The following is a 24,269-nucleotide window of genomic DNA, read 5'->3' as shown; positions in this document are numbered from 1 at the left end:
TACAGGAAGAGGTTTGATAATTTTTTTTTTTATAAACTAGGTATCTGTTAGGGTCTTGCATAGACTAAAATAAAGGGAATGCTTCAGTTACTTCTGTAATTTTGCCTCTTCATGTTGCCCATCCTTCCTAGGAATTAATCCTTGCTTATGTTTACTTAATTTTTAAAACATTCAGTCAGTGTATGGCAAGTGGTTTCAACCTGCCTCCCAAAAGTCTGAGATCTTACCCAGAAGGCCCAAATATTATTTAACAGTTACTTTAATAGTTCTAAACAGAAGAACTCAGTATGTCATGTGTTTACACTTTGATCTAAATAGCTTAATTCTCAGCATGGACACGTAGTTGCAAACTCACACACCTATTGTGCATTCAGACTGTGTGCAACTACCTGGGTATGACCTGATTAGCATGTGTAATTAATGGAGTGGTGTGGGTAGTTGTCAATGTCTTCAGACAGATGCTGGTTTCTTCTTTCCTGAGCACAAGAAATGTGCACATATTCTCAGAGGCTCACCTCTGTGAAACATTTCCTAAAGGCGCAGAATAAAATTCACATCAGAGCGTTACACTTAATTAATATAAACTATCTAATAGTAGTAGAAGCAGTCTCAGATGGAAGCAGGTTATCCTATCTTGTCTGATTAAAATAAAGATCTATCTAAATGCGAACAGGTGTTTCTCTGTTCTCTTGCAGTCCGTGTGTCACTAGAGTGATTCAGATTGAGCCTCAAGCATATGCAGAAAACGACAATACTTGCTACAGTCCTCCACCCCCATACAGCAGTCACAGTTTTGCACATGAAACTCAGATTACAATGCAGTCTACAGTGCAGTTGCGCACAGAATACGATCCTCATACGCAGGTGTACTACACCACAGCAGAGCCTCGCTCAGAAATATCTGTGCAGCCAGTGACAGTGACGCAAGATAATCTTAGCTGCCAGAGCCCAGAAAGCACAAGCTCGACGAGGGATTTGCTTTCCCAATTCTCCGACTCCAGTATGCATTGCCTTGAGCCACCCTGTACAAAGTGGACACTCTCATCTTTTGCAGAAAAGCATTATGCTCCATTCCTCCTAAAACCAAAAGCTAAGGTAATCAGGGAACTATTTACTGTTTTTTTCAACAATAGACTTCTGCCTTGCCCAGTAATAAAATTTTCCTGGCAGTGGTATTAAATATAAGGAATAAATAGAATTCTTTTGGAGTAACAATTCTTGACAATTTTACAGTTAATTTCATACTTTAAAAGTTTTACCTTGTGAGTGCTGTAGAGACATAATTTTCAAATACAAGTTATGAGTGAGGGTGTTGGTGACTTTCAGTAACATAAGCTTGTGAATAGTAAAACTAAAGCCATTATTTATTACGATATAAATTTCTCATCCATGACGCAGAGCCCCTTCAGTGCAATGCAAATTAGCTTAGCCTTGTAGTGTATGTGTATTTAAAAAAAAAAAAGAAAGAAAAGCTTTAAAGTAGACTTGTGGGTGTTAATTTTGAACATGGCTTTGTAGTGCACCATTATGAATTGTTAGTTTCTTTAAAAATCTAAAACCAAATGCATTTCCATTTTCTGTTGCAGATTGTGGTTATTTTTCTTTTTCTGGCTTTGCTTGGGCTCAGCCTTTATGGAACTACCCGGGTGAGAGATGGACTAGATCTCACAGACATTGTACCACGGGAAACACGAGAATATGACTTTATTGCCGCACAGTTCAAGTACTTTTCATTCTACAACATGTATATTGTGACACAGAAAGCAGACTATCCAAATGTCCAGCACTTACTTTATGAACTTCACAGAAGTTTCAGCAATGTGACATATGTTTTGTTGGAAGAGGATAGGCAGCTTCCCAAAATGTGGTTGCACTACTTTCGAGACTGGCTGCAAGGTAAGAGAGAGTTGCATGAACTTTTCTTAATTCTACAGTAGTAACCACTTGTTCACGCTAGTAATGCTCCTCTCTTCGAATATAGTCACAAAGTTAAAGACTGCAAGCAGGAGGTGGAACACCTAGGTGCTAAGCTGAACTCACACATTGAGTCGCTGTTTCTCCAACAGGTCACTTAAATTCTTTGTGGCTAAGTTTACTCCCCAGTAAGACAGTCTTGAGGCTTTAGCAGATTATATCCATGAAAGGCCATCCAGTGCCATTAATTTCTAAGCAGCTAATGAGGAGTTCTGCTTCATAATTAATGGCCAAATATGGCCCACTGTCTTGGGAAAACATGTTTGCTGAGTGTTTTGAGAACAGTAAATGAAAAGTCCCTGTCTGGCGATGTATTTTGGCACAGACTTAACTTTCAGCATATGAGTGATCCTGTTGGCTTCAGCTGGGACTGCTGGCATGAAGAAAAGTCAGTGTGGCTTATGTGTTTTACTGGATTGGGAGCTTACTATACATTCTCGATTTCCAGTCAAGTATCCTCACTCTTTCTGTGGTGGTGCTTTGTCTGTGCTGAATTGTAGTGGGGCAGGGGAAGACAAGAGAAGGCATGGCCTTTCAGGTACTACGATGATAATTATATTGAAGTCAGCTTATTAAAGATATTAAAGATACTATAATTACACATGTTGAGACAAATAACTGTTTTGTCTTCAGAATAAATAGTACTGTTACCTCTCAGCAAATTTAACAGCAATCATAATTCTGCCCAGGAGTACTTCTGTCCTACCTCCGTCTTTCTGTTGGGAGAATCCCCAGGAAGCTTTTGCCAACAGAAGAAAATTGTGCTGACCTAGCGAGACTGTAAATTTTAACTGTAACTGTTTACAGATGACCAGTGCAGCCAGTGATTCTTAGAGAACATATAGGTAACTGCCAATATTGGGGGTATTTTATTCTTTCTGAAATATGTCGGGCAATATCAGGAAAGCGGATGCATCTAAGTGACGCATCTAAACAAAATGATCAAGTTTCCCATGTGTTTCATGCACTGATAAATCGTGCAAAGCAGTATTTCAGCTATTAGCTTTGGTTTTTTAATGTTTTTTAAACATATTGGATCCATTCATTACAGTCTACTTACTGGAAGTTTTACTTAAAATATTTTGCTCACATAAGCATATTGAGCTGTAAGGGAAGGTATTACTGGCAGGAAGAAAATTCAACATAGCTTAGATGTTTTGCTGGATTGGAACATTACTATACTTTCTAGATTTCTAAGCAAGCATCTTTCTGCATGCTTTTCCAATTCTCTTGTACCTCTGCCATTTATTTTATTTCTTTTGTGGCTATTTGTTGTTGTTCCAAAACGGTAGGAAAAAATGTGTCTGGTGTCCCCCCTTCCACCTTCCTCCCCACCCCCAAACCTGCGAGGGAGATGGAAATTGGAGATCGTGTTCAGGATCTTCACATACTAGCGCTGAAGCTCAGCACAGTCTGCCAGCGGTAAACTCGGGGAGAGGTGCCCTGGGATCTGCTCCCTTGCTGGCTTCTCGGAGTGGAACGCTGGAGGCTCGCCCACCTGGAGTTGCTCCTGGGGGTGCTCGCATTCCCATTACCCCTCTCGCAGGCCCACCACGTACTTTCCCGAAGCTGTCCCACTTTGGATGCCTCCCTGTCCTCTTTGTAATCACCTCCTTGTGCTACGGGCTGTTTGTGTGGCCGTGGCCCATGCCAAGGGCCTGCACATCTCCTTCGCTGTGCTCTATGTCCGTGCTCACGCATGACCTTTCCAGATCCACTCTGCTCTTAGGGGTGTTCCTGTGTTCTTCTCACTGCCCATAGTTACGTTCCCGCTTCCAGCCCACATTAGCCTGCCTGTCCTTCCTTGTCCTCCCCGCTTTTCTTCCACCAGAGGAACTGTGAGTATTCCTAGTACCCTGGATATACCGATGGGGTGCGTGGACCTAAAAAGTTAGACTGGAATGGTCAGGGAGGCTCCAGGAAGGAGTAACTTGATCACCCACAGCTTTAGAGTCAATGATTATGATTACTAATTAGCATTTAGGTCTGTGTCCTTACACTTCCTCCCCACCTTCCCCAAGAGAGGCACAATTAATATAAACCAGCTGCTTTGTAAAGACACAGAGCTGACTTTGTAGAGTGTGATTCTGCATTCACAAAGCTGTAAAGAAGAAGGACATTGGAATGTGTTAATAGAAAGAAGTTATTTTTGAAATGGTACAGGGCATTGATGTGACAGGGGGGAACTAAACTTACACTAAAAGCTGCCACATTTGTCATAGTTGGGAAGTATCTCAAGGTGCAGACACTAATAGAAGAAATACCTGATTGTTGCCAACTGGGGCTGATGCTGAGGGACTAAAGGGGAGGGGAGGTGAAAACAGTTTAAAAACAAGATACAGGTTTAGGCTGGATTCAGGGAGGATCCTCTGTGAGGTGGGAACAGTTCTACTGGTACATTTTTACATGCTGGAGGAGCAGGTTAATCAAAGTAGGGACAACTTTGAACTTCATGGCTAATTCTTGCCAACTTGACTGGGAATTCAGTGCTGGAGATTAATGGCTCAAGATGGCCTTCTGACATGCACACATTTGTCTGGCAGAATGAGGGAAGCAACAGCACATGAACAAAAGCATTTTTATCATCCTTGATCTTAGCTGTACACTATCAGTGGAGTGCCTTCAGCCTAATGCACTTCTTCTGTCAGAGGTTCCCTTGTATTTTGCTTTCTGGTAGCATATCATGTTAGTATATTTCTGTTACTGAAAATGCGACAGAAGAAGAGTTAACAGTAATCATTCATTTAAACTGGAAATGTTAACATTATTTTTGTAAGTGACTGAATGTAAATGAGGTAGCTTGAATTCCCTGATGGCTTGTAATTAGGCTTGTTTTTGCAAAGGGTAATCTTATCTGGTGTTCATGGTGCCAGCTGTTCACATGAGTCAGTAGGAGTTCCTTCCTCACCCCCATTCCTGCATCCTGCATAATTTTGGAGGAATTCACTTTCTTCTGAAGCATCAAACAAAAGTGACTGTTGATATGCAAAAATCCCATATATAAGAATTTTTAAAGTCCCTTAATTCTTATAACTTTTCTGCAGAGAGAAGTCAACAACTTACTTCTATCTTTCTGCCCAGAAACATTTCATTAATCCCATTTATAAAAGATTAAATGTCTTTTTAAGTCATTGGTATGAACGGAGTACTGTTTGCTTTGAAAGCAGTAACTCTGCTATTAATTTCAAAGTTACGGGAAATTTTAATTATTGACATTTTGAAATTCTTTAGAAATTAGGCACAACCGATAGTAGTTTCTTTGTATTCTTTCCACAGACTTTCAGTTTCAGCAAGATCAGTAATAAAATAACCCAGAGCATAAAGTAGTTAAGCCAGCTGAGGAATAAAGATATAAAAGGGAGTAGGGTTTGAGAGTTGACTGAACTTGTAAGAACAGGGGAGGAGGAGGAGGAGATGCGAGAGACCTGAGTTTTCACCCGCTGCAGTAATGTTAAATGTACATGCCCTTTTTTGACATACCTTGCAACCACAAATTGGTAATGTCACATGCCAGTGGATTTATTTGTTGTTGTGTGTCTGCGGAGCCCCATGACAGGGGCTGGATGTTAAGTCTGAAAGCTCTGCCCCCACACGCTGTCTATGATCGCAATTTGTGTGCTCCTCCTGCTGAAGGGAGCCATTTTTACTGTATGTTAAGGTGTTCCTTGATGGTCTCCTTCTTTCCCACGTGCTTTTTTGACAGCCTCCTCTTATCCCGAAGTCATCTTTCACATGACTGGTACCATAGCATAAATGCTCTCACCTGGCCACTTTCTGAGAGACTGACATGGAGCTGAACTTGGCACAGGAGGGATGGATTCCTAAGCAATGTTTTCCCCTCTCCGAGGGCACCAGCAAACAATGCTTTTTTAAAGGAGGCCCCAAAGTCCTTTGGTGATGCCAGAAAACGTGATGGCAAATTGTCCTCCTCCTGGGCAGGTGTGGAGGGTGGCATGCAGAGATCTGGCAGGCTTTCATCGCTCGGTTCTCAGTCTGTTGGCTTCATGAGTGTACGATTTGGCAGGACAACATGGGAGGCAGTTCTCTACAGGAGAGGGGATGAGTTTGTAAATGGCAGCGTGTACTCCAGCCCGGAGGTGGTGTTGGCTGGGTGCATTTTCTCTTCCAGCGCTCTTATCTCCATACAGCTGTAGCTAACCTGTCTGATGTGTAATGACGGTTTTCATTACGGCTCCTCAGCACAGCTGCGAGGTGGGTCGGCGATTTCCTTCACTGCCACTCCCCCGGCCTTTTCCTTCCCTTCCCTGGACATGCGGTTTGTCATCTGCTTGCACAGAGCCTCCTTGTACTGTGCTGTGGCTTCCTGTACTAAATCTGATCCAAATTTGTGCTGTGAGGTATTCCCTCCCCCTTGAAGGGTGGCAAGGAGGAAAATAACAGTTGAGAGTGAATAGGTGTTGGCTGTGATCTTTACATGTGCTGGCAGCAGATCCCACGACTTGTATTAGCTGCACAAGTTGAACAGATGGAACAAATTGACAAAATCGTGTTCACTCACGCTGTGCTCGAGGAGCAGCTGAGTTGCTGTTTGAAGTTGAAAGTTTGAGTGTGGTTTTTTTTCCCCTTGTAGTGGAATTTCTGGTTATATCGTAGAAGCTATTGCCTCAGTGCTCTGCAGTAGCCCAAAACAGTTAATGAGAGCGGTGTGTGTCCTCCTCTGTTTATCAGTGCACACGGCCAGGGTTTTGGTGAGGCAGAGGGGTGGATGGAGGATGTTTCCTTTCTAGGTAACAGACTAAATGCCTCCTCTGGTTTTCAGTCCATGGTAGGCGGTGAAGTTGGATCAGGGCTAGACTCAGCCCTTTTCTGTTCTGGCACTGTCCAGGTCAGGACAAGACTTCAGCTTTGTCTTGAGGAGGGTGTGTATGAAAGAGGTGATAAATGGAAATATGCTTACAGAGTTTTGGGTGTGATGATTCTGGAATTGTGGTTCATGAGGAAACCCACTTTTTTTTCTAGACAAGCTTAACTCTTCCCCATATATTTCTCCTAGCAGAGCTCTAAGTTGCTCCCAAAGGCTCTGAGAAGGATGCGGGACCAGAGGCTCCTAATCCCATCAAAGATCTCTTTGCCTTGAGAGGAAGCTGGTTTACACCAGTGCACATGGCATCTGCAGCTTGCTGGCTCAGCTTTGCTGGTCTGCACCATATGGGAAGACTCTTGAGGCTTCTGCCTTGTACTTTCTTGCTTCCCCTGCCTTTCTTTGGGCAAAATACTGGACACGCAACTGATACTTTTACCTTCCTACACACTGACAGTGAATGAGGAGCCCCAAATTTAGGAGGCAACAGGTGGATAATCTTATTCCTGATGCAGCTATGAAAAAGAGTCAATATTCTTTCTTCCTACTGAAATTTGTTTCTAAGAGTGATTGCTTATCTGCTTGTTCTGTTTTCCCCTTGCCTCACTTAACTCTTCAGGACTTCAGGATGCATTTGACAGTGACTGGGAAACTGGGAAGATCACTTACAACAATTACAAAAATGGATCTGATGATGCTGTTTTGGCTTACAAACTCTTAGTACAAACAGGCAACCGAGCAAAGCCCATTGACATCAGCCAGGTACTGTATCAAAGTCCATACTGGTTTATATAGGAATATACAAGTCATTCAGGAGCACGGGGAGATGCAAAGAGCATGTTGTAGTCTCTTTTTTCATCTTGATGAATTGAATGCCTGAGTTACACCTTACCGCATGGCCTCACTGACTTTGCTGAAGCCACTTGTTAGCTGCAGTGTGGCCTGTGTTGCAAAGTGTTTAAAATCAACACGGGGAATGCCTGCCCTTGATTATTACTGGTTAGTGTGCGTTTGGTGCTACTCCTGTTTCAGACGCTCAGTTTCCACTGAAACTGTTGTGAAAAATGCTTTGCTGCATCCATAGGTAGGTGGAGTTTGGTCCTATGCCAGACAGAGCCAATGTTAGCCTTGTTGCCCTAAGTGGCATTGTTTCTGCTTTGAATCAGATTGCCTTATAGGGTTGACCTTTGCTCAGCTTTCTGCTGCGGCTTTGAATCTAGCATCTGCAATTATTTGGTTAGTTCCTATCGATTTATGCAAAACATTTAAAAAAAGACGTTAATGAATGATACCACTAAGGGGGCTGAAATCGTTATGTGCTGTATTGTATTCTTGTACCATCATGACTAAATACAGCTATACTGTTGCAGAACTAAGACTGGCAGTTGTTTGTGCTGCCTAAATAAAATATATCTGAGGTTCTTTTGCAAGGTTATCATAGCGTATGACTGCATTTGCTGTAAGCATTGGTAGGTGGAAACACATTAGGTTTGACTCTTTACACTAAAATTAGATTTCAAACCTCTAAGAAGAAATTCTGCAATTACCTAACTTCTCGTCTCCTAGAGTCATCATTGACTCACTGTGCTTTCAGGCAGAAAAATAGTCTTTCTAATGAGCTTCTTGGCAGATCTGCTTATTGTCTTTCTTTTTTTCCTGGCATTAAAGGAGACAGATTTACGGAGTACATTGTTCAAAGTTACTATGGTGTGTAAAACACACTGCTGTATAGCAACATGCAACATGCTGTCAGGTCTGAATGAAGCTTCAGCTATGAATTAAGCAAAGAAAAGGAGTTGAAGAGAAAACCTTCAGTGAGATTTTGTTTAGCAGAGGGTACCAGGTACGCTGTGGAACAAATGTGATTGGACTGCAGCTGCTGATATAATTTCCTGTGCCTGGGAGGGAGAAAAGTGCGGTGCACCCACAGGGGCTGAGCGCTGTACTGTGCCGTTCCAGAGACAGCTTGAAGACATACAGTTGTTGCATATCCTGTGGACTAATTGAATCCAGATCCTTGGAATCCAGCTTTTTTTTTTTTTTAACTGCTGTCACTGTTGTTTTTCATTTCATTAAAAAGACCTGAAACTGGAGCCGAGCCAGAATTTTAAATAAACAAAACAAAAAACCCCAGTAATACTTTTCACCCACAGAGTCCTCTGTCAGAGCTCTAGCTGTGCAGGATTTGGCTACAGAACCCTAGAAGTGTACCACTGCTGTTTACCCCACAGATGCATTTGCCCACAGTGACCCAAGTAACACAGGGCACTCGTCTGCTTTCTTGACGCTGGGCATTTTCTGAATACATAGGTCATAGGAGGCAAGTGTTAGCAAAATTTATACAGATGTTGTTTTATTTTTATAGCTCTCCTCCATTTACTGGGTGGCATTTCCTTCAGTGTTAACAACAGAGGTTAACTGCACACAGACGTGTATAAGGACTCTTGCCAGGTTTTCTTTCCCTGTCTTTAAATAAGTTTCTCCAACTTGGTTGTTTTGCACTCTTGGCTGCAGGCTTTCAGAATTTGGATTTAATTGGTTCAATCTATTCCGGAACCATCTGCTGATTTAGTGGTTATTGTAAATATTATATGAGTACTAATTTATAAATAACCACTTCTACTGTCACTGTAGTTTTTTAGATGTTTTTTCTTTGTCAAACAATGGTTTACTGATAAGACATTTCAAGTGAAGATTCATGCCCTTTTGCTTTTCCCTTCCTATACTTGTGTTGCATCTCCAGGCCATTTGTTGAAAGCTTTACGGCAAAAACCCTGAAAGCAAAACTCGTTCTGAAAGGCTTCTAATTTTTTCCATTTTGCAGTTGACTAAACAGCGTCTGGTGGATGCGGATGGGATCATTAACCCAAATGCTTTCTACATCTACCTGACAGCCTGGGTTAGCAATGACCCTGTGGCCTATGCCGCCTCGCAAGCCAACATTCGGCCTCACCGCCCGGAGTGGGTCCACGACAAAGCAGACTATATGCCAGAAACGAGGCTGAGAAGTAAGTGGCCTTTCATCTTCATGTCTTAGAGTTCATGTAAGTGCCCCGGCTCCTTCCTTCAAGAACCAGTAACTTGGTAGTTGGCTGATGCTGCATAGCGCTCAGAAGCGTAAACAGGACAATATATTGTGTCACTCTGCAGTCTTAGGGGGCCCATGCGCCGCTGCAAATGTGGCACCGCTGCAGGGTTTTATCATGTTGAAAAATTAGTTTTGTAACAGTTCAAAGCTCAAAGAGCTTAGAGAAAGCATTGCTTTTTAGTGTCACCTGATAGTTCTGTCTGTGAGATCACATGAAGTTCCTGCCTACGTCATTCTGAAATTTCACCACTGAGATTATATCATGTTTATCCTCAATTCTTAATACCTAAGGGATTTTTATCAAGTTAGCTCATATGCTAAGCTACCAACGCTGATACAGTACAACAGCTACTTAGGTAGGGGAGCAGTCCCATTCCGTGCCATTCAGTGTTTTCCTGAGCACCAATGCCAGTTTGTATTGCTTTGCTTCAGCTTTCAATTTACTGGGAGGATTACTAGTTGGACACCAGTGGGGAAGGGGAGAGGGCCTATAGGGGAGGACTGGTGCACTTGGAAATGTGATTGAGTAACCAGCTAGCCATGCTTCAGTGTATCCGAACCCTAGAGCTTTGTGGCAGTCAGCCAAGTCTTGTCTTAAAGAAAATTTATAGTTGAGATTATAATAGGGCAAATCATGTTTAGCAAGTCAACTGAATGACCCTGCAGGGTCTGGAACACACAACGGCACTAACAAAATGCTTGTTGTGGAAGTGTTTTTTTTTTTCTTGTCATACAGTAGACTTAGCATTGCACTCAAAAAGAAGTGTGGAGAGTGTTGGTTTGTCAAATTATTAAAGGATAAAAAGTTATGTATTTCCTCATTAAATCATTACTTTTATATTAGGGTTTTTTTCCCAATCATTTGCATCAATAACAGAACATGGATTTCTGAATCTGACTTTCAAAATATTCAATGGAAATTCTAAAAACCAATCAGCCTGATCAAGCATATTTTTTCTCTAGTTTTGTGCCAGTGAACCTCAATTAATCTCAGGGAAATTACTTTTGATTTCAAAGGAACTGCACTTGGCATAAAAGAAGAGAATTTGGATAAAATGTTTTAAGATGATGTGGTCTTCGACTTTATATTGCAGTTAGGGATTTTGGGCCAGGTGTTCAATAAAAACCACGCTAACACTGATGAGGATTAAATACATGTATTCAAATATATCTCTTAAATTATATAGAATTGTTTGGGGACTTGATGTAGACTGTGTTCATCCCATTGCACTGCATGATAAAATATAGTAATCTCCTGTACTGCTTCAGTTTTCAATTTATTGGGGAGTTTTTTAAATGTCACTTCTTCCAAGGAAGTAAAATTTAAATGCAGCACCTTTAAGCATTTTGCTGTGGAGAGCAAAGGATTTTGTTAATCATACTCTCTGTGTATCTTTTTCTTTCCAAACACACATTGTAACACTGCTATCCTTTTCCTAGTTCCAGCAGCTGAGCCCATAGAATACGCTCAGTTTCCTTTCTACCTCAATGGATTGCGTGAAACTTCTGACTTTGTGGAGGCGATTGAGAAAGTGAGAGCTATCTGTAGCAACTACACCAGCCTGGGGATTGCCAGCTACCCAAATGGTTACCCATTTCTGTTTTGGGAGCAGTACATTGGACTTCGTCACTGGCTCCTCTTATCCATTAGTGTGGTTTTGGCTTGCACGTTTCTGGTGTGTGCCCTCTTCCTCCTAAACCCCTGGACGGCTGGGATCATTGTAAGTTTATTATAAGGGTCTTTGTTGAAGTCAAATTCCTTTCAGCATAGCTCTTGCTGTAGTCGGAAGGTTTTGTTTATGTCTGGGCCTCTGGTGGAGTATGTATATTGCATCATTCATTATATATTTATTCAACTTGAGGGGGTAGGGTTCATGCTAAAGGTACAAACCTTAATAACTTTAATCCTTTGGCCACCTTTTTTGCAGCTTTGAAGGTTTCTCAGAAAGGTACATAAACTTTTGCCCTTGCTCAGATGCATGCTAACATGAGAAATAGAGAGGAAAATTAAGAGCTTATTAAATATTAAAGCTATTTCTAATTACTTATTCCATCTCCCCTTTTATCGGACATAGTTATTTTTCAAGGCAGTTGCTTGTGACTAACTTGCCTGTAAATTTTCCCACTGATTTCTGAATGCAGTCTCTCTGGAAAAACTGAAATAGTTAGCTTGTACGGTATCCACTGTGGAAAGAGTGTAACTGAGCTATTGAAGAGAAAGAGCCATATAAACTGAAAAGAATACTCCTCCATACTGTCTGCAAGGCACCATAAGCCTCTCCGTAAACATTCAAGTTAAATTGAATGATGATGTTCCTATGTTTAAATTCCATAAACTATCGTATGGTTTATAAAATGCCAGAAGTAGAAAAGCGTAAAACAGTTACTAGTTTTTGTAATGTACGTTTATATGACAGGTATGTTAAAAGGTAAATGTTTAGTCTAGAATATTTTTCATAGCACTTAATCAAGCAATTTGTGTTATTACTCTTGATTCATTAGCTTATAAAATCATTTATTGTAGTGCATACTTTTTTCCCTTGGAAAAGGCGTTTATTTTCAGAGTCCACCATTGCTTTTATAAGTATGTCTATCTTTTTTCCCTGCTTGGCTTTATCAACTTTTAAAGTTGATTCTACAGATTTCATCCCCTCCCTTTTCCTCATTTTTTTTTACAAGGTAGATGAAAGAAAAATAAAAGCTTTGCCTTAGATTTAACTGTTCACTTTGTCTGTGTCAATCCCTCCAAGTATCTTAAAAGCTCAGAGCCCCTCTGAAACCTGAGACTCATCAGCTGATTATGGTATTCACTTTCTTGTGGGTTTTAAACCCACTCAAAAGTCATCCTCACTTATTTGCAGTTCTACAAAAAGAATTCCAGTACAGGTAGTTGCAAGTTACTTTCTCTGGAAGGATTGTCTGAGAAACAGGTGAAAAAGAGAACATGTATGTTTGGAGGGTATCCATGATAAAGAAGCATAAATTGTTTTTCAGATCACTGATAAATTGTAACCAATACAAAACTGATGCTTGGTCTGTTAACTGGTTCTTAGGAGTGTAATTTAAACTGGTTCTTTAGCAAGTCACTGTCATTGAGCACAATGAAACAAGGAAAAGCAGCTTGTCTTTGGGAATACAGGATGCCTTTGAGCGGTGTGTTTTAAAGTCACTGTGTTGCTTTGGAACAACTTTCTCTTCATTTGTCTGGAGAAGAAGAAGAAGAAGTTACTAACAGCTGTTTGAAATCATCTAGGTGGTGGTGCTGGCTCTGATGACTGTGGAGCTGTTCGGCATGATGGGTCTAATCGGAATAAAGCTGAGTGCAGTGCCTGTGGTTATCCTGATTGCTTCTGTTGGCATCGGCGTGGAATTCACTGTTCACGTTGCTTTGGTACGTAAAATCAGGAAGCATTTTCAAAATATTTTAAAATAAAATGGTGGCAATGTTAGGATCAGAAGTCCTTACTTAGTCTCCTAAGTCAGTGGCATGATTCTCAGAAGGAAATAGGTCACAGTTTTGTGTGCCATTCAGTTTGTCTTGATAGAGCAGAGCTGATCCTGATGAAGTGCTTCCTAACTATTGAGTCAGTCTCCCAGGAGAAAAGAGGGACACATTACCTGTGATATCTAATTGTCTGAGTGATGGAAATACATAGCAAAACAGAGCTCTTAATGCACCTTGCTTCAGGCCGGATTCCCCTGGTCCTTGTTTGCAGCCTCACTGTTGTTGCCTCGGTGCTATGTAGCTGTTTGTTCCCTCTTACATGCAGATTCTGTATCTTAGGGAAGAGAAACCTGTAAAGGAGATTTTCAAAATCACATACAGTGTCATTTGGTCTCTCTGGACCACTAAAATTTGAATGTATGTGGATTAATTTTTCACTTAAAAAATCTGCGCCTTCTTTTCAGAACCCACCAGCTATTAATAGTGGGCACAAACATGCAGTCTGTAGGAAAACAGTTTTCCAACGTGATGAAGAGAAGCAGACAGGGGAAAAAAGTATATTTTATAGAAAGATTTTCAACATTTTCAAGGTTAAGTGTCCAAATACAGAGTGCACCTACTCAGCCAGTTTAGTCAACGTGATGTGCAAAATTAGTAGAAACGACAGTGCGCTTGCAAGGGGGCAGTTCTGGGTGTTCAAGATAAGCAAAACTCATCTTGCATTATTTGGTGACAAAGAATAGAGTAAAGGCCTATTTTTCTGTGTTCACATTTGACAATGTCAGCGCTGATCTTTGCAACATTTTGCCCACTCAGCATAAGTCATTTTCCTATAAGGCTATCTAACTGATATTTCAGAATAGTTTAAGAATATATTGTCTTCATGGATTTGGATTTTACTGTATTAAAAAGTAGTAAAGGATGAGTGGTCGATAGAATATAATTTCAGGGAGGAGGTGCTTGTAGTCTGCTGTAATCTCTAGTATATTAGTATGGTCGCAATCCAAAAAGAAGTGAAGGGAAGGGGCTGGAAAGTGGTGCTGATGTTGGAGAGGAATGCAGCGGGGCTTTTAGACTCAAAAGGAGGACTGGTAGACTGCTAAGAGGACTTGATGACCGTGGAAATGAGAGGAGAGCTAACAGGGATCTTAGCACACTGGAGATGGCCAAATACTGGGAACATGTTGTAGATGAAGTATAGAGTTGAGGCACATAAAGTGGCCGGATGGAAAGAATAATTTTAAGAAAAATCGTAGAGAAGGTAGAGTGAGGTTAGAGTAGCAGCTGGATCCCTGAAGTGGTGACATTTTTTTCCCCTACTGCTATGGATAGTTAGGCTTTTGGAGGTAAACCTGCTTGCTAGGATTTGGAATGGTTTGGGAAGTGTCAGAAACTAATGGTGTACAAGAGGAAGAAAGAAATGACAGTTTCTTAGAATTGAAGATTTAAAACAGGAAAACTGAAATAAAAAAGGACAAAACAGTTGTTTCTAAATTAGAAGAAACTAATCTAATTTACAGGACTTTTTTTTTTTTTTTTTTAAAGTCAAAGTCACCCATGGCTGAAGGTAAAATGCCAAGCAAACTCAAAATTGCGGGTTTTTTCACATTGATTCTGGAGTTAAAAACTTTCAAATGTAGGCTTTAAATAAAAGAATGCCTAGTAGATCTCAAATGATAGAAGCAGTACTGACCTTCGCAGAACTTCCTGCATATAAACAGTCAAACTAGGGTTGCATAAACAAAAAACGCAATGCTGAACTACTGATACAGAACTTAATTGAACTTGTTTAATAAGAGTGATTCACAATCTACTTCTGGCTCAGTTCTCTGCTATTGCTTGTGAATTGTAACCTCACTTTTTTAATTCTGCAAATAAATTCTGAATTGATAGTAGACTCTTCTATTACGTATCCTTTAATTACACACATATACATATCTTTATATAACTTGTTAATATGTTTGTGGATCAGATCCCATAGCTCCCATTCATGTGAGTCATCTCATAGACAGCTACCTTTACCCTGAGGGGGATTCTTTATCCCTTTATGCATATGGAAATGTAAAATGTCCTGGATACATTAATGTTCCACAGACCACTTTTAATCGACTACTAGATTAATAATACGTGGTTTGGCTACCTGCGGAAGTGTGGGTTGGGAATCTCACTCCACATGTACCCATTTTTGGTCTGCTTGTCCCACCAAAATAACCTTTTAATGTGTGATTTCACCCCAAATTTGTCAGACAAGTGAAAATAAGCTGCTAGAGAAGAGAGACTTAAATTCCAGGACCAAGAGGAAGATAGCTGCTTGAGCTCATATCTTTATAGGCAGTAGAGAATTTGTGGAAGAGAGAGCTCTTATAAATCACAAGAAGAAGATCAACCAGGTTCTTGTCATCTTAAACCATTAAGTTGTACACAGGGAAGACAAATTCATATGGAACAGCATTTGAGTGTTCTTGGTATAGCTTGCTCACTAAGGAGTTGGAAGGAGAAAGACATTTCACTAGTCATATTGTTACTCAGGCATTACCATGTTCAGCATTATTCCTAAGGCAATTTTGTGTGTATAGGCCTGCTAGCTTTGAAGTAGTAAAAGCTGCAAAAACATTTGAGTGAAATAGAAGTGTTAAAAAAGTCATGGAAACCGTGGCCCTATGAGAGTGAGAGGAGTAGCCCTGTAATTTTGACACCTGAAGTGCTTTCACATTGAAATGAATTATTTGCAGGTGGAAATAAGCAAAGCTGGAGACAAAGGCTACTGATGCAAGCAGGCATTGTTTCCAAAATTATTACTATGGCCTGACTCTGTAATGAGTGGTTACTGTGGTTGTGTGACTTCAGCAGCAGCTATGTGGTATGACTGCAGAATTGGGCCTTCTCTTGAAGGTTAGCCAGCTATAGAGATACTTTTATAAACTGTAGTTTGCAGTAATTAACTGGTGAAAAACCGTGCATGCTATGAGTGAGGCTGTTTGGAAGGTTGTACGCATCCGTCTAATGAAATGGACTTAACTGTGTTACAGGCGTTTTTAACTGCCATAGGAGACAGGAACCATAGGGCTGTCCTTGCATTGGAACACATGTTTGCACCGGTGCTGGATGGGGCTGTGTCCACTCTGCTTGGAGTGTTAATGCTCGCAGGATCAGAATTTGATTTTATTGTCAGGTAAGCATTTGTGTGTGTCTTGACTTTCTTTTTAAAATAAAAATAAGTATGCTTTTAATTTTTAGTCACTTCAGTGTATCTGTAATTTTATTACTATGCATGGTGTGTCAAGCATGCTTACGTCATGGTCCTGCTTTCCCTCTGTTTTATTAACTCCTTGTTACATGCTAGACGTGGTAGAGTTTCCATTGCTGGTATTAAAATCTGTTCCAGGAAAATCTGACACCCAGCATGAAAGAACACAGAAATGGCCCTCTTTACCAAAGTTTGCTAATTCGGGGTTTGAGTCCGTTCAAAGCATCTAGGATTGTCCAGTATGAGCTGGGTTTGACCTTTAACCTTTAGATCCTTCAGACTTCTTGTATGCACAACAAGTTGCATGCAAAGGATATGTGAACCCACAAACATGCTGCGACTGTGCTGCAAGTGACTCTCTCCAGGCCTTCTCCTTCTATCGTTATGTGAGGTTTACAACGATGTATAACAGGGAGAGGAAAAGGAGGGGAAAAAAAAGCCCTGTTTGGGAGCTGGGGAACCATAAGTATGAGCACAGAACTTCATATTAAAATTTTGTAAAGCAAACCCTGAAGGCCCTTCTGTTTAGAGCTACAGGCAGACTGTTTCTTGTGAATTTAATTAAGAATGTGAATTCATCAAGTATAAGAGGAAAGCAAGTTTTTCGTTGAGGGGAATTTGAGAAGTGCAATGAAACAGATCCTATTCTATTCCAAACAACCTGTGGAACTTTGCAAAACGGCTAATCTTAGAAGTAACACAGGTTCTTTGTAGCAAATTACAGCATGAAAAAAAAGAAATAATCTAAGCCCTAAAATGGAACTGAGGTAGAACTGGGCCAAATAAAAATGCCCTGAAAGATGACTTAACTACTGAGGTAGACATAAGCTGGATAGATGACTAGACTTAGCTGACATCCATTTAATAACAAGAACAACAGAATGTCAGAGGCAGGAACTGAGAGAATGGCTGCTAAATCTCATCAAGATTTTTTGTTTATGTATGTAAGAGATTTGAAGAAAGCAGGCAGTTTGCAGTCAGACCTCATGAAACCTACTTGAGGATTATTACTGTACAGATATTGCACGTCCTGAAATAGAATTTGTATTTTTTTCCCCAGTCAGTATTTTTTACTTTATTTTATTGATATCGAAGAAATAAGGTGGATTTATTCTTTTAGGACTTGATCTTATAAGGGTTGGAATACTTTGACATAGACGTTACTTACAGATTTAACCTAAATTTACAGGGGTACATCTGGTGTGCTACTTTCTTACTTAACAGACAAGATTTTGGCAAGCTTATTTTTGTGTCATAGCAAATGGAAGATTATAGCCGCCCTTCACACCAAATTTGGATCGGATGTTCTCTCAGTTTATAAAGTGAGCCTTTCAACTTTTCAACTTGGGTTATTTTACTTCTTTTGGCCATCAGTTTCTCTTTTTCTAGCACAATCTGACTTCAGTTTGCCTTGTTTAAAAAATAAAATAAAATAAACTATGGGAGCCTGAGCATTGTTATAGTGGGCGAAGAAGGTCCCAAACTTCCGGAAAGCAATAGATTAGTCCAACAATGTGGAAGATTAAGTAAATTAACAGACATTGTATACACCAAGTGGTCAGAGCTATAATCCTCCTGTTTATCCTAGCATTAGATGGATGAGATGCAAATGTTTTTAATGCCTGTTGTTGATCTCTGTCCCAGTATAAAGTTCTGGTGGTTTATGTTAGTAGAGTAGATTGGCTTGCTGATTTTTGCTAATGCAGATCAGAAATTCCCAAATGTTTACAATAGCAGGATATTTGTAGTTTTACAGGAGTCTGATATAGTTGATCAGATATGGAAGCAGGGAGGCAGTAAAGTTTGTTGCCAGCTAGACAATGTAATCAGCAAACCCATTAGTAGCAAACTTGCCCTTCGTTCTTCTCCTTTGCCTTCTCCTCTAGGAATTTACCAAGACTGAGTCCTTGAAATCATTAGTTACAACGCAGCCTTAAGTTTAGTCTGAGCCCCAGCTGTGCCGAATACCAACTAGCAAGGCTTTCCTTTTACTGACAGGTTTACCTTGGTATTCATGAAGGATCCCAGACCTTAGCCCTCAGTGGTGGGAAAGGACAACCACTTGTGCACTTTCCTCTTCTTCCATAGTACTTCAGCCTTTATGTTTGAATTGGCTGACGCAAAACAAGAGTATTCAGAGATGCTAAATTGTTCAACAAAAGATTAGCCTGCAATGCAGCTCTGCCATTGTGGAGTGTTCTTACTCAGTACAATGCTGAAGCTTACTATAGAATGGGCAGCATTTTCTTTGCAGAAAACGGGTTCCTGTGTTGTAAAAAGATTGCAATTCGAGCTATTTGGTAAAACTGGAACTCAGAATTCTAGACGGAAAGTTGTGATTAATGAACAGCAAGGGAAACCCTTACCTGATAACACTGGAGATTTAATTAGAGATTCTGCTGTAAAATGCAGAAGCATTTCACAGTGGATTAGCTGCTGGGAGAAGAGGGCTTCTTTTCCTTCTAGGCTAAATTGTTTAAATTCTACACCCTTCACTTCATTTGTTTGCTTCTGCTGGGTTTTCACTAATGGGGGCCCCTTTTCATTGTATTTGTGCTTTCAATCCATTCAGCTATTCACTGCACATTCCATATTTTTGTGTTTGTGTAACACATTCATAAATAACATTACATGCTTCCAGATTCTGGGAAATTAACAAATGTAATTTTTTTCTTTCCTTTATCAACTAACACTTTGGGTTGTGGAATATAGCTTCTCTAATTCAAAAGGTAAAAACCCCTACATCTATATATGGAAAGTGATATAATTATTTAGTACAATGTTATATAATTATTTAGTACAATGTTAGTAATATTTAATTTAGTATATGTATTATTTTAACATTTGTAGGAGCAATTTGTAATCCCTTATTTCTCATAATATTTGTGGCTATTCTCTCCCCCAAAACCCTTAAACCCTACTTCAGGTATTTCTTTGCTGTTTTGGCAATCTTAACCATTCTGGGAGTTCTCAATGGATTGGTGCTGCTTCCTGTTCTTCTTTCATTCTTTGGACCATACCCTGAGGTCAGTAAAATTAATAGTGAACAGAAGAAATAGTACTGTATCTGCATGCCTGGCCTGCCAGATCACACCCCTTTTTTTAGAAACTCTTTATTTTTTAAATTCTCTCAGATTTTTTTAGTTTTTAAGTTTCTTGCTCTACATTTTTTTTTAAACTTTATTAAAAGTGCTGTTTGTTCTTTAGTTAGTTATCTACTTATATTTTTAAAGGGGTTTTTTAAGTATAGTTTTAGGGGCTGCAATCAGCAAGCTTGATACAAGTGTAGGATTATTTATGCTTTTAAAAGCATAGTGTGATATGCAGACTAGTTTGTAAATGGAGGATTTTCCCCAATATTTTGCAGAAGACAGTTCGTTTTGTACACACACCTTCTTCTTTCCTACCTCACTGGCTGTTCCTTTACCCAAAATATTTAACTGAGCAGACCACCAGGAAGGCCTGTGTGAACCAACATGTACCAGTGGTGGTCCACAGACCACACCTTGGTAACCATGACTGGTCTGCCAGAAAGTCCCCCCTGTCCAGTCGCCCCTCCCTGCGGTATGCTCTTGGCTCAAGCAACATTTTTAGTGGGTGGAAGGCTTCACTTAGATACTGATGACTTTACAGTATAAAGCCCAAGTCCAGCAAAAAAGGTTTCAGAGATGCCCAGTTTATGTTTGGCTGTTGATTATTCATTACCTACCCTATAGTTAACAGTTACTGCATTACATAGGGCTATCTTTATCACCTATTAGTAGAATCAGTGTGCTATGCTTCACATGTCTATATATATATGTGTGTGTGTGTGTATAAGAATAAAACACAGGGTATGTAAACAGTACTATTAATATTTCAGAAGTATTTTTTTAATATTAGTAAAATAGTTTTGACAACAGCATGTAATCTCTTCTGTTCCTAACAGTATACATGACCTGTCCCTTAGTCAAGCAATACATATGTTCGTATGTTACTACCACATATGTTGCTATTATGTCTGTGTCTATCTCTCTTTGCAAATAGACACTGAACCATACTACACATACACATTTGAGGTGATTTTATGAAATCACTGTTAATGTGTGCTGAAGCGGGAGGTAAGTCCATGTATTATTTTTATAAGTGCAAGTGCATGCACGCACACACATACATGCACTTCCTGAGACAATGATATCCAGCAGAATCTGTGTAATCCTGTTTACATACATATCCACATATGGAGATCGTACCTCTTTTTCTTTCATTAATTTTTTCAGTTCAGTATAAATGTTCATCAGAAAACTGGTGTTAAGGTTCTCATGGCATGGCAGGGTGTATTTGGCAGAAGAACATTTGCATCAAGCATTAATGATTAAAAGTGTTTAACGCTAACTGAATGTTACTGAATGCATTGTCATTATCAGGTTTCTCCATCCAATGGACGAAACAGATTGCCCACACCATCTCCTGAGCCACCCCCCAGCATCGTGAGGTTTGCACTGCCACCCGGGCACACAAATAATGGGTCAGATTCCTCTGATTCAGAGTACAGCTCTCAAACCACAGTGTCCGGCATCAGTGAAGAGCTTCATCAGTATGAGGCCACCCAAGGCCCTGGGGCACCAGTCCATCAAGTAATAGTGGAAGCCACTGAGAATCCTGTCTTTGCGAGATCCTCTGTAAGTAGCTCCCATATTGACTGGTAGGAGGGCAAGAAGAGCGTTTGGGGTATTTTTATTTAAATCTATTTATTTTTGTGGAAAGTTCTTTCATATTTCTGGCTGATAGTGCTTTGTGACTATGCCAAAACTTGGAAGTATAGAGTGAAAGCTTTCCTTGTCCTCTCCTTTAGAATCAAGTTGGGGGTAAAATGATGATACTAAAACAGAGGTCTTTGACATGTGTAATTGCTGTTACATCATATTGGCACCAGCCACAAGAGAGAGAAAGGGGAGACATTAAAAGATCCAGACCTCTTCCACACAGCTCCTTGTGGATCACCATCTCATATACCTCTCTCTGACAGCACATTTTGGGGAGAAAGATTGATAGAGCCAGAAGAAAACAGTTTCAGAGTTGTACCAAATCTTGGGCCCATTGCATCTTGCTACTGGGCTGGCATAACTGCAATTTCAAAGGAAAGTGAAAAAGCTCTGTCTCCTACCCCTGCTGATGCTGCATGCTGAGCTGCAATGCGGATCTGTTTTTGTTCAGCAGAGGCCTAGAAATAGGTACAAGCACAGCCACATTTGAAGTTGGTCACGGTTTATTGACTGATGTGGCCGCTGCACTTCACGCTTTTTACGGAAATCAGAAAACAGATTCCTACAGCCTATACAAACTACCCTACTAGCATCCTCTCTATGTACCCTGCATGGAATAGAGCCTTTTCCAAATGCCTGCAATTCTGCGTGTTGAGCGAGTTAAGATCAAGTGCTTGTCCCTCGTCCCTTTGAAAAGATGGAACAGTATGTAGGAAGCTTACAGTAATGTTTTCAGCTGTCATCCTGTGTTTTTCTGAAGGTGTGCTTTCCAGGTTTTAATAACTTCAAACAAAAACTGTCTGGAAGAATCAAAAATTATCAGACTCCAGAGCATTACCTTTGTAGAGTTAAAGCCAGCACAGCATTATTATAATTGTTCTCAGCATAAAATACAAGCGAGCGCAGTATTTGTTTGCCGCGGTCTGTCAGAGGCATACCCATGCATCTCTCTTTCAGGTGGTTCAGCCAGAGACAAGGCACCAGTCGAGTCCCAGATCACAGTCGAATTCAGAGTCCGGCACGCAGCAGTCGTGGCGTCAGGGCAGACAGCCCAAACGGGAAGCGAGGGAAGGGCTGCGACCACCTCCTTACCGCCCTCGCAGGGACGCTTTTGAAATTTCTACTGAAGGGCATTCAGGACCTAGCAATAGGGATCGCTTGGGCCACAGGGCTCGTTCTCATAACTTGAGAAGCCCGGCATTCGGCACCGTGGGCACCGCAGGACCAGCGTACTGCCAGCCCATCACTACTGTGACTGCCTCGGCTTCAGTGACTGTCGCTGTCCACCCCGCGGTGCACAGCCACAGCTCTCGGGGAGGGAGCTTTCCGTCCTACGAGGGGTGCCATGAAGCTGACCATGGGCCATTTGAGGACCCTCATGTGCCTTTTAATGTGCGGTGTGAAAGAAGAGATTCTAAAGTAGAAGTTGTAGAACTGCAAGATGTTGAATGTGAGGAAAGGATACCTGGCAACAGCTCACAGTAAGGTAAGTCCGTCTCCTGTAGCTGCAAGCTTTGCCTGTGTCAGGCCGTGGTATGGTCGAAAGAAAGGGGAAAGATAAAATTTCTCTGAGGTACCTCTCCTGCAGGTAGGTTTACTTACTGGTCCCTGATAATCTTAAATCTGCTGACCGTGAATGCAGTACATTTTGCGCTAGAAATCAGGTTGGATGAAGTAGTACTTTCCGACACTGAGAAGCTGTAGTGGGTTCACACATGAACTGCTTCCAGGAGCCTTGCAAAGTGAGTTAAGTACATCATACAATCCCAGCTTACCAGATGAGGAGAATGCAGCAGAGAGGTTGTGTGATGTCTTCAACGCTGTGCAACTGCATTTACTGTTGATGGGTCCTGTCTTCTGATCCCTGAATCGGGCACGTTCTAAAACATCATACAGAATTACATTGCCTAAGAGAGCGTAGAGTTGCCAGCTACTTTAGGAGTTGTCCTCTCTTGAATAAAACCCTGTGAAGGAATTTGAAGTCCATAGTGAGGACTGAATCCCTCTGGAAGAAGGGCCGAGTGAGAGGTGGGAAGGCCCCACCATGCCTAGTGCACTGCTGCGTGGTGGGGTGTCCCCTGCGCTTTGGGGGGGCATTCAGAGACCCAGCCAGCGAACTCACACCTCCAAGGAGGAGTCCTTGGGCCAGTCTCTCCCTTTCCAGGGGCAGCTGCAGTGGCTGTGGAAGATGGGCATAAGGTAGAGCCGACCTAGCAGGGCATTTAATGTGTTCCTGTGAAACAATAGATACACCCAAGAACTTGTGAGCCTTGATACCTAAATCATTGTCTGTCTTTGGGCTGGCAAGAGAATGTTACAGGAAACAGTGCTGTTTAGAACAGGCAGGATATTTTAGCAGATGTTTGGGGAAGATAAAGCTGTTGATTCTCTTGAGAATTTTCCATTAATTTTACAGGGAATACTTTGAAGGGGAGAAACCAATTGAGTTTTTACCCTGAAAGCTTTCTGGGGCTTGTGCCTGAAAAAACATTTCTCACTATTTTAGCTCTGTTCTTCTCTTTTGGGGGAAAGAAGAAGTGTTAAAATAGTTACTTAGCCATGTATCCCTGTTTTCTCTCTTTGCTTTTCAGTGACAGTCACTAGTTTGACCAGAGCAAGCCATTTTATTTTGGTGCAGAACTATTTTACATGTACGCACACGCGTGTGTGCACACACACACATGGAGAGTTTTGATGGAAATTTTTTGATGACTCGTAATAAAATCACCTTCTCCTTTATAAAACATCTCCAAACATCTCAAAGTGCAAATAGGCGTGAATGCCTTTAGCCTCACAGTCTAGAAATATGGCAAGCAATAGCATCCTCAGAATAAGGAAATAGTTGGGCTCAGCTTTTTCAAGCTGAACTGCATGGTAACATGATTCTTAACTGTGCGCAATATTTGAATTACTGTATTTCTCCTTGAAGTTTTGACTGAATTTGTTGC

General features: G+C 40.9%; 1 protein-coding gene across 4 annotated transcripts in view; it reads left to right on the top strand.

Annotated features, from left to right (window-relative positions):
• The window catches only part of PTCH1 (patched 1), a 75,788-nt gene that overhangs the window by 48,069 nt on the left and 3,450 nt on the right, over window positions 1-24,269 (top strand). For 3 of the 4 annotated variants that reach the window (XM_069776883.1, XM_069776882.1, XM_069776884.1), the window contains 10 exons: window positions 696-1,095; window positions 1,587-1,896; window positions 7,416-7,558; window positions 9,621-9,804; window positions 11,325-11,605; window positions 13,138-13,275; window positions 16,359-16,501; window positions 19,503-19,602; window positions 20,983-21,237; window positions 22,279-22,807. In XM_069776883.1, the coding sequence (XP_069632984.1) occupies window positions 696-1,095; window positions 1,587-1,896; window positions 7,416-7,558; window positions 9,621-9,804; window positions 11,325-11,605; window positions 13,138-13,275; window positions 16,359-16,501; window positions 19,503-19,602; window positions 20,983-21,237; window positions 22,279-22,806 (2,482 nt within the window). In that variant the 3' untranslated portion in view covers window position 22,807. Of the gene's footprint in view, window positions 1-695; window positions 1,096-1,586; window positions 1,897-7,415; window positions 7,559-9,620; window positions 9,805-11,324; window positions 11,606-13,137; window positions 13,276-16,358; window positions 16,502-19,288; window positions 19,306-19,502; window positions 19,603-20,982; window positions 21,238-22,278; window positions 22,808-24,269 lie in introns of those variants that run through there. The other variant, XR_011323322.1, reaches the window with a different exon arrangement.

The sequence above is a fragment of the Haliaeetus albicilla genome, chromosome Z (genome assembly GCF_947461875.1).
Source record: "Haliaeetus albicilla chromosome Z, bHalAlb1.1, whole genome shotgun sequence".
NCBI classification, from domain to species: Eukaryota; Metazoa; Chordata; class Aves; order Accipitriformes; family Accipitridae; genus Haliaeetus; species Haliaeetus albicilla.
The sequence above is the reverse complement of the archived record's forward strand: the minus strand, read 5'-3'. Positions and strand labels throughout refer to the sequence as shown.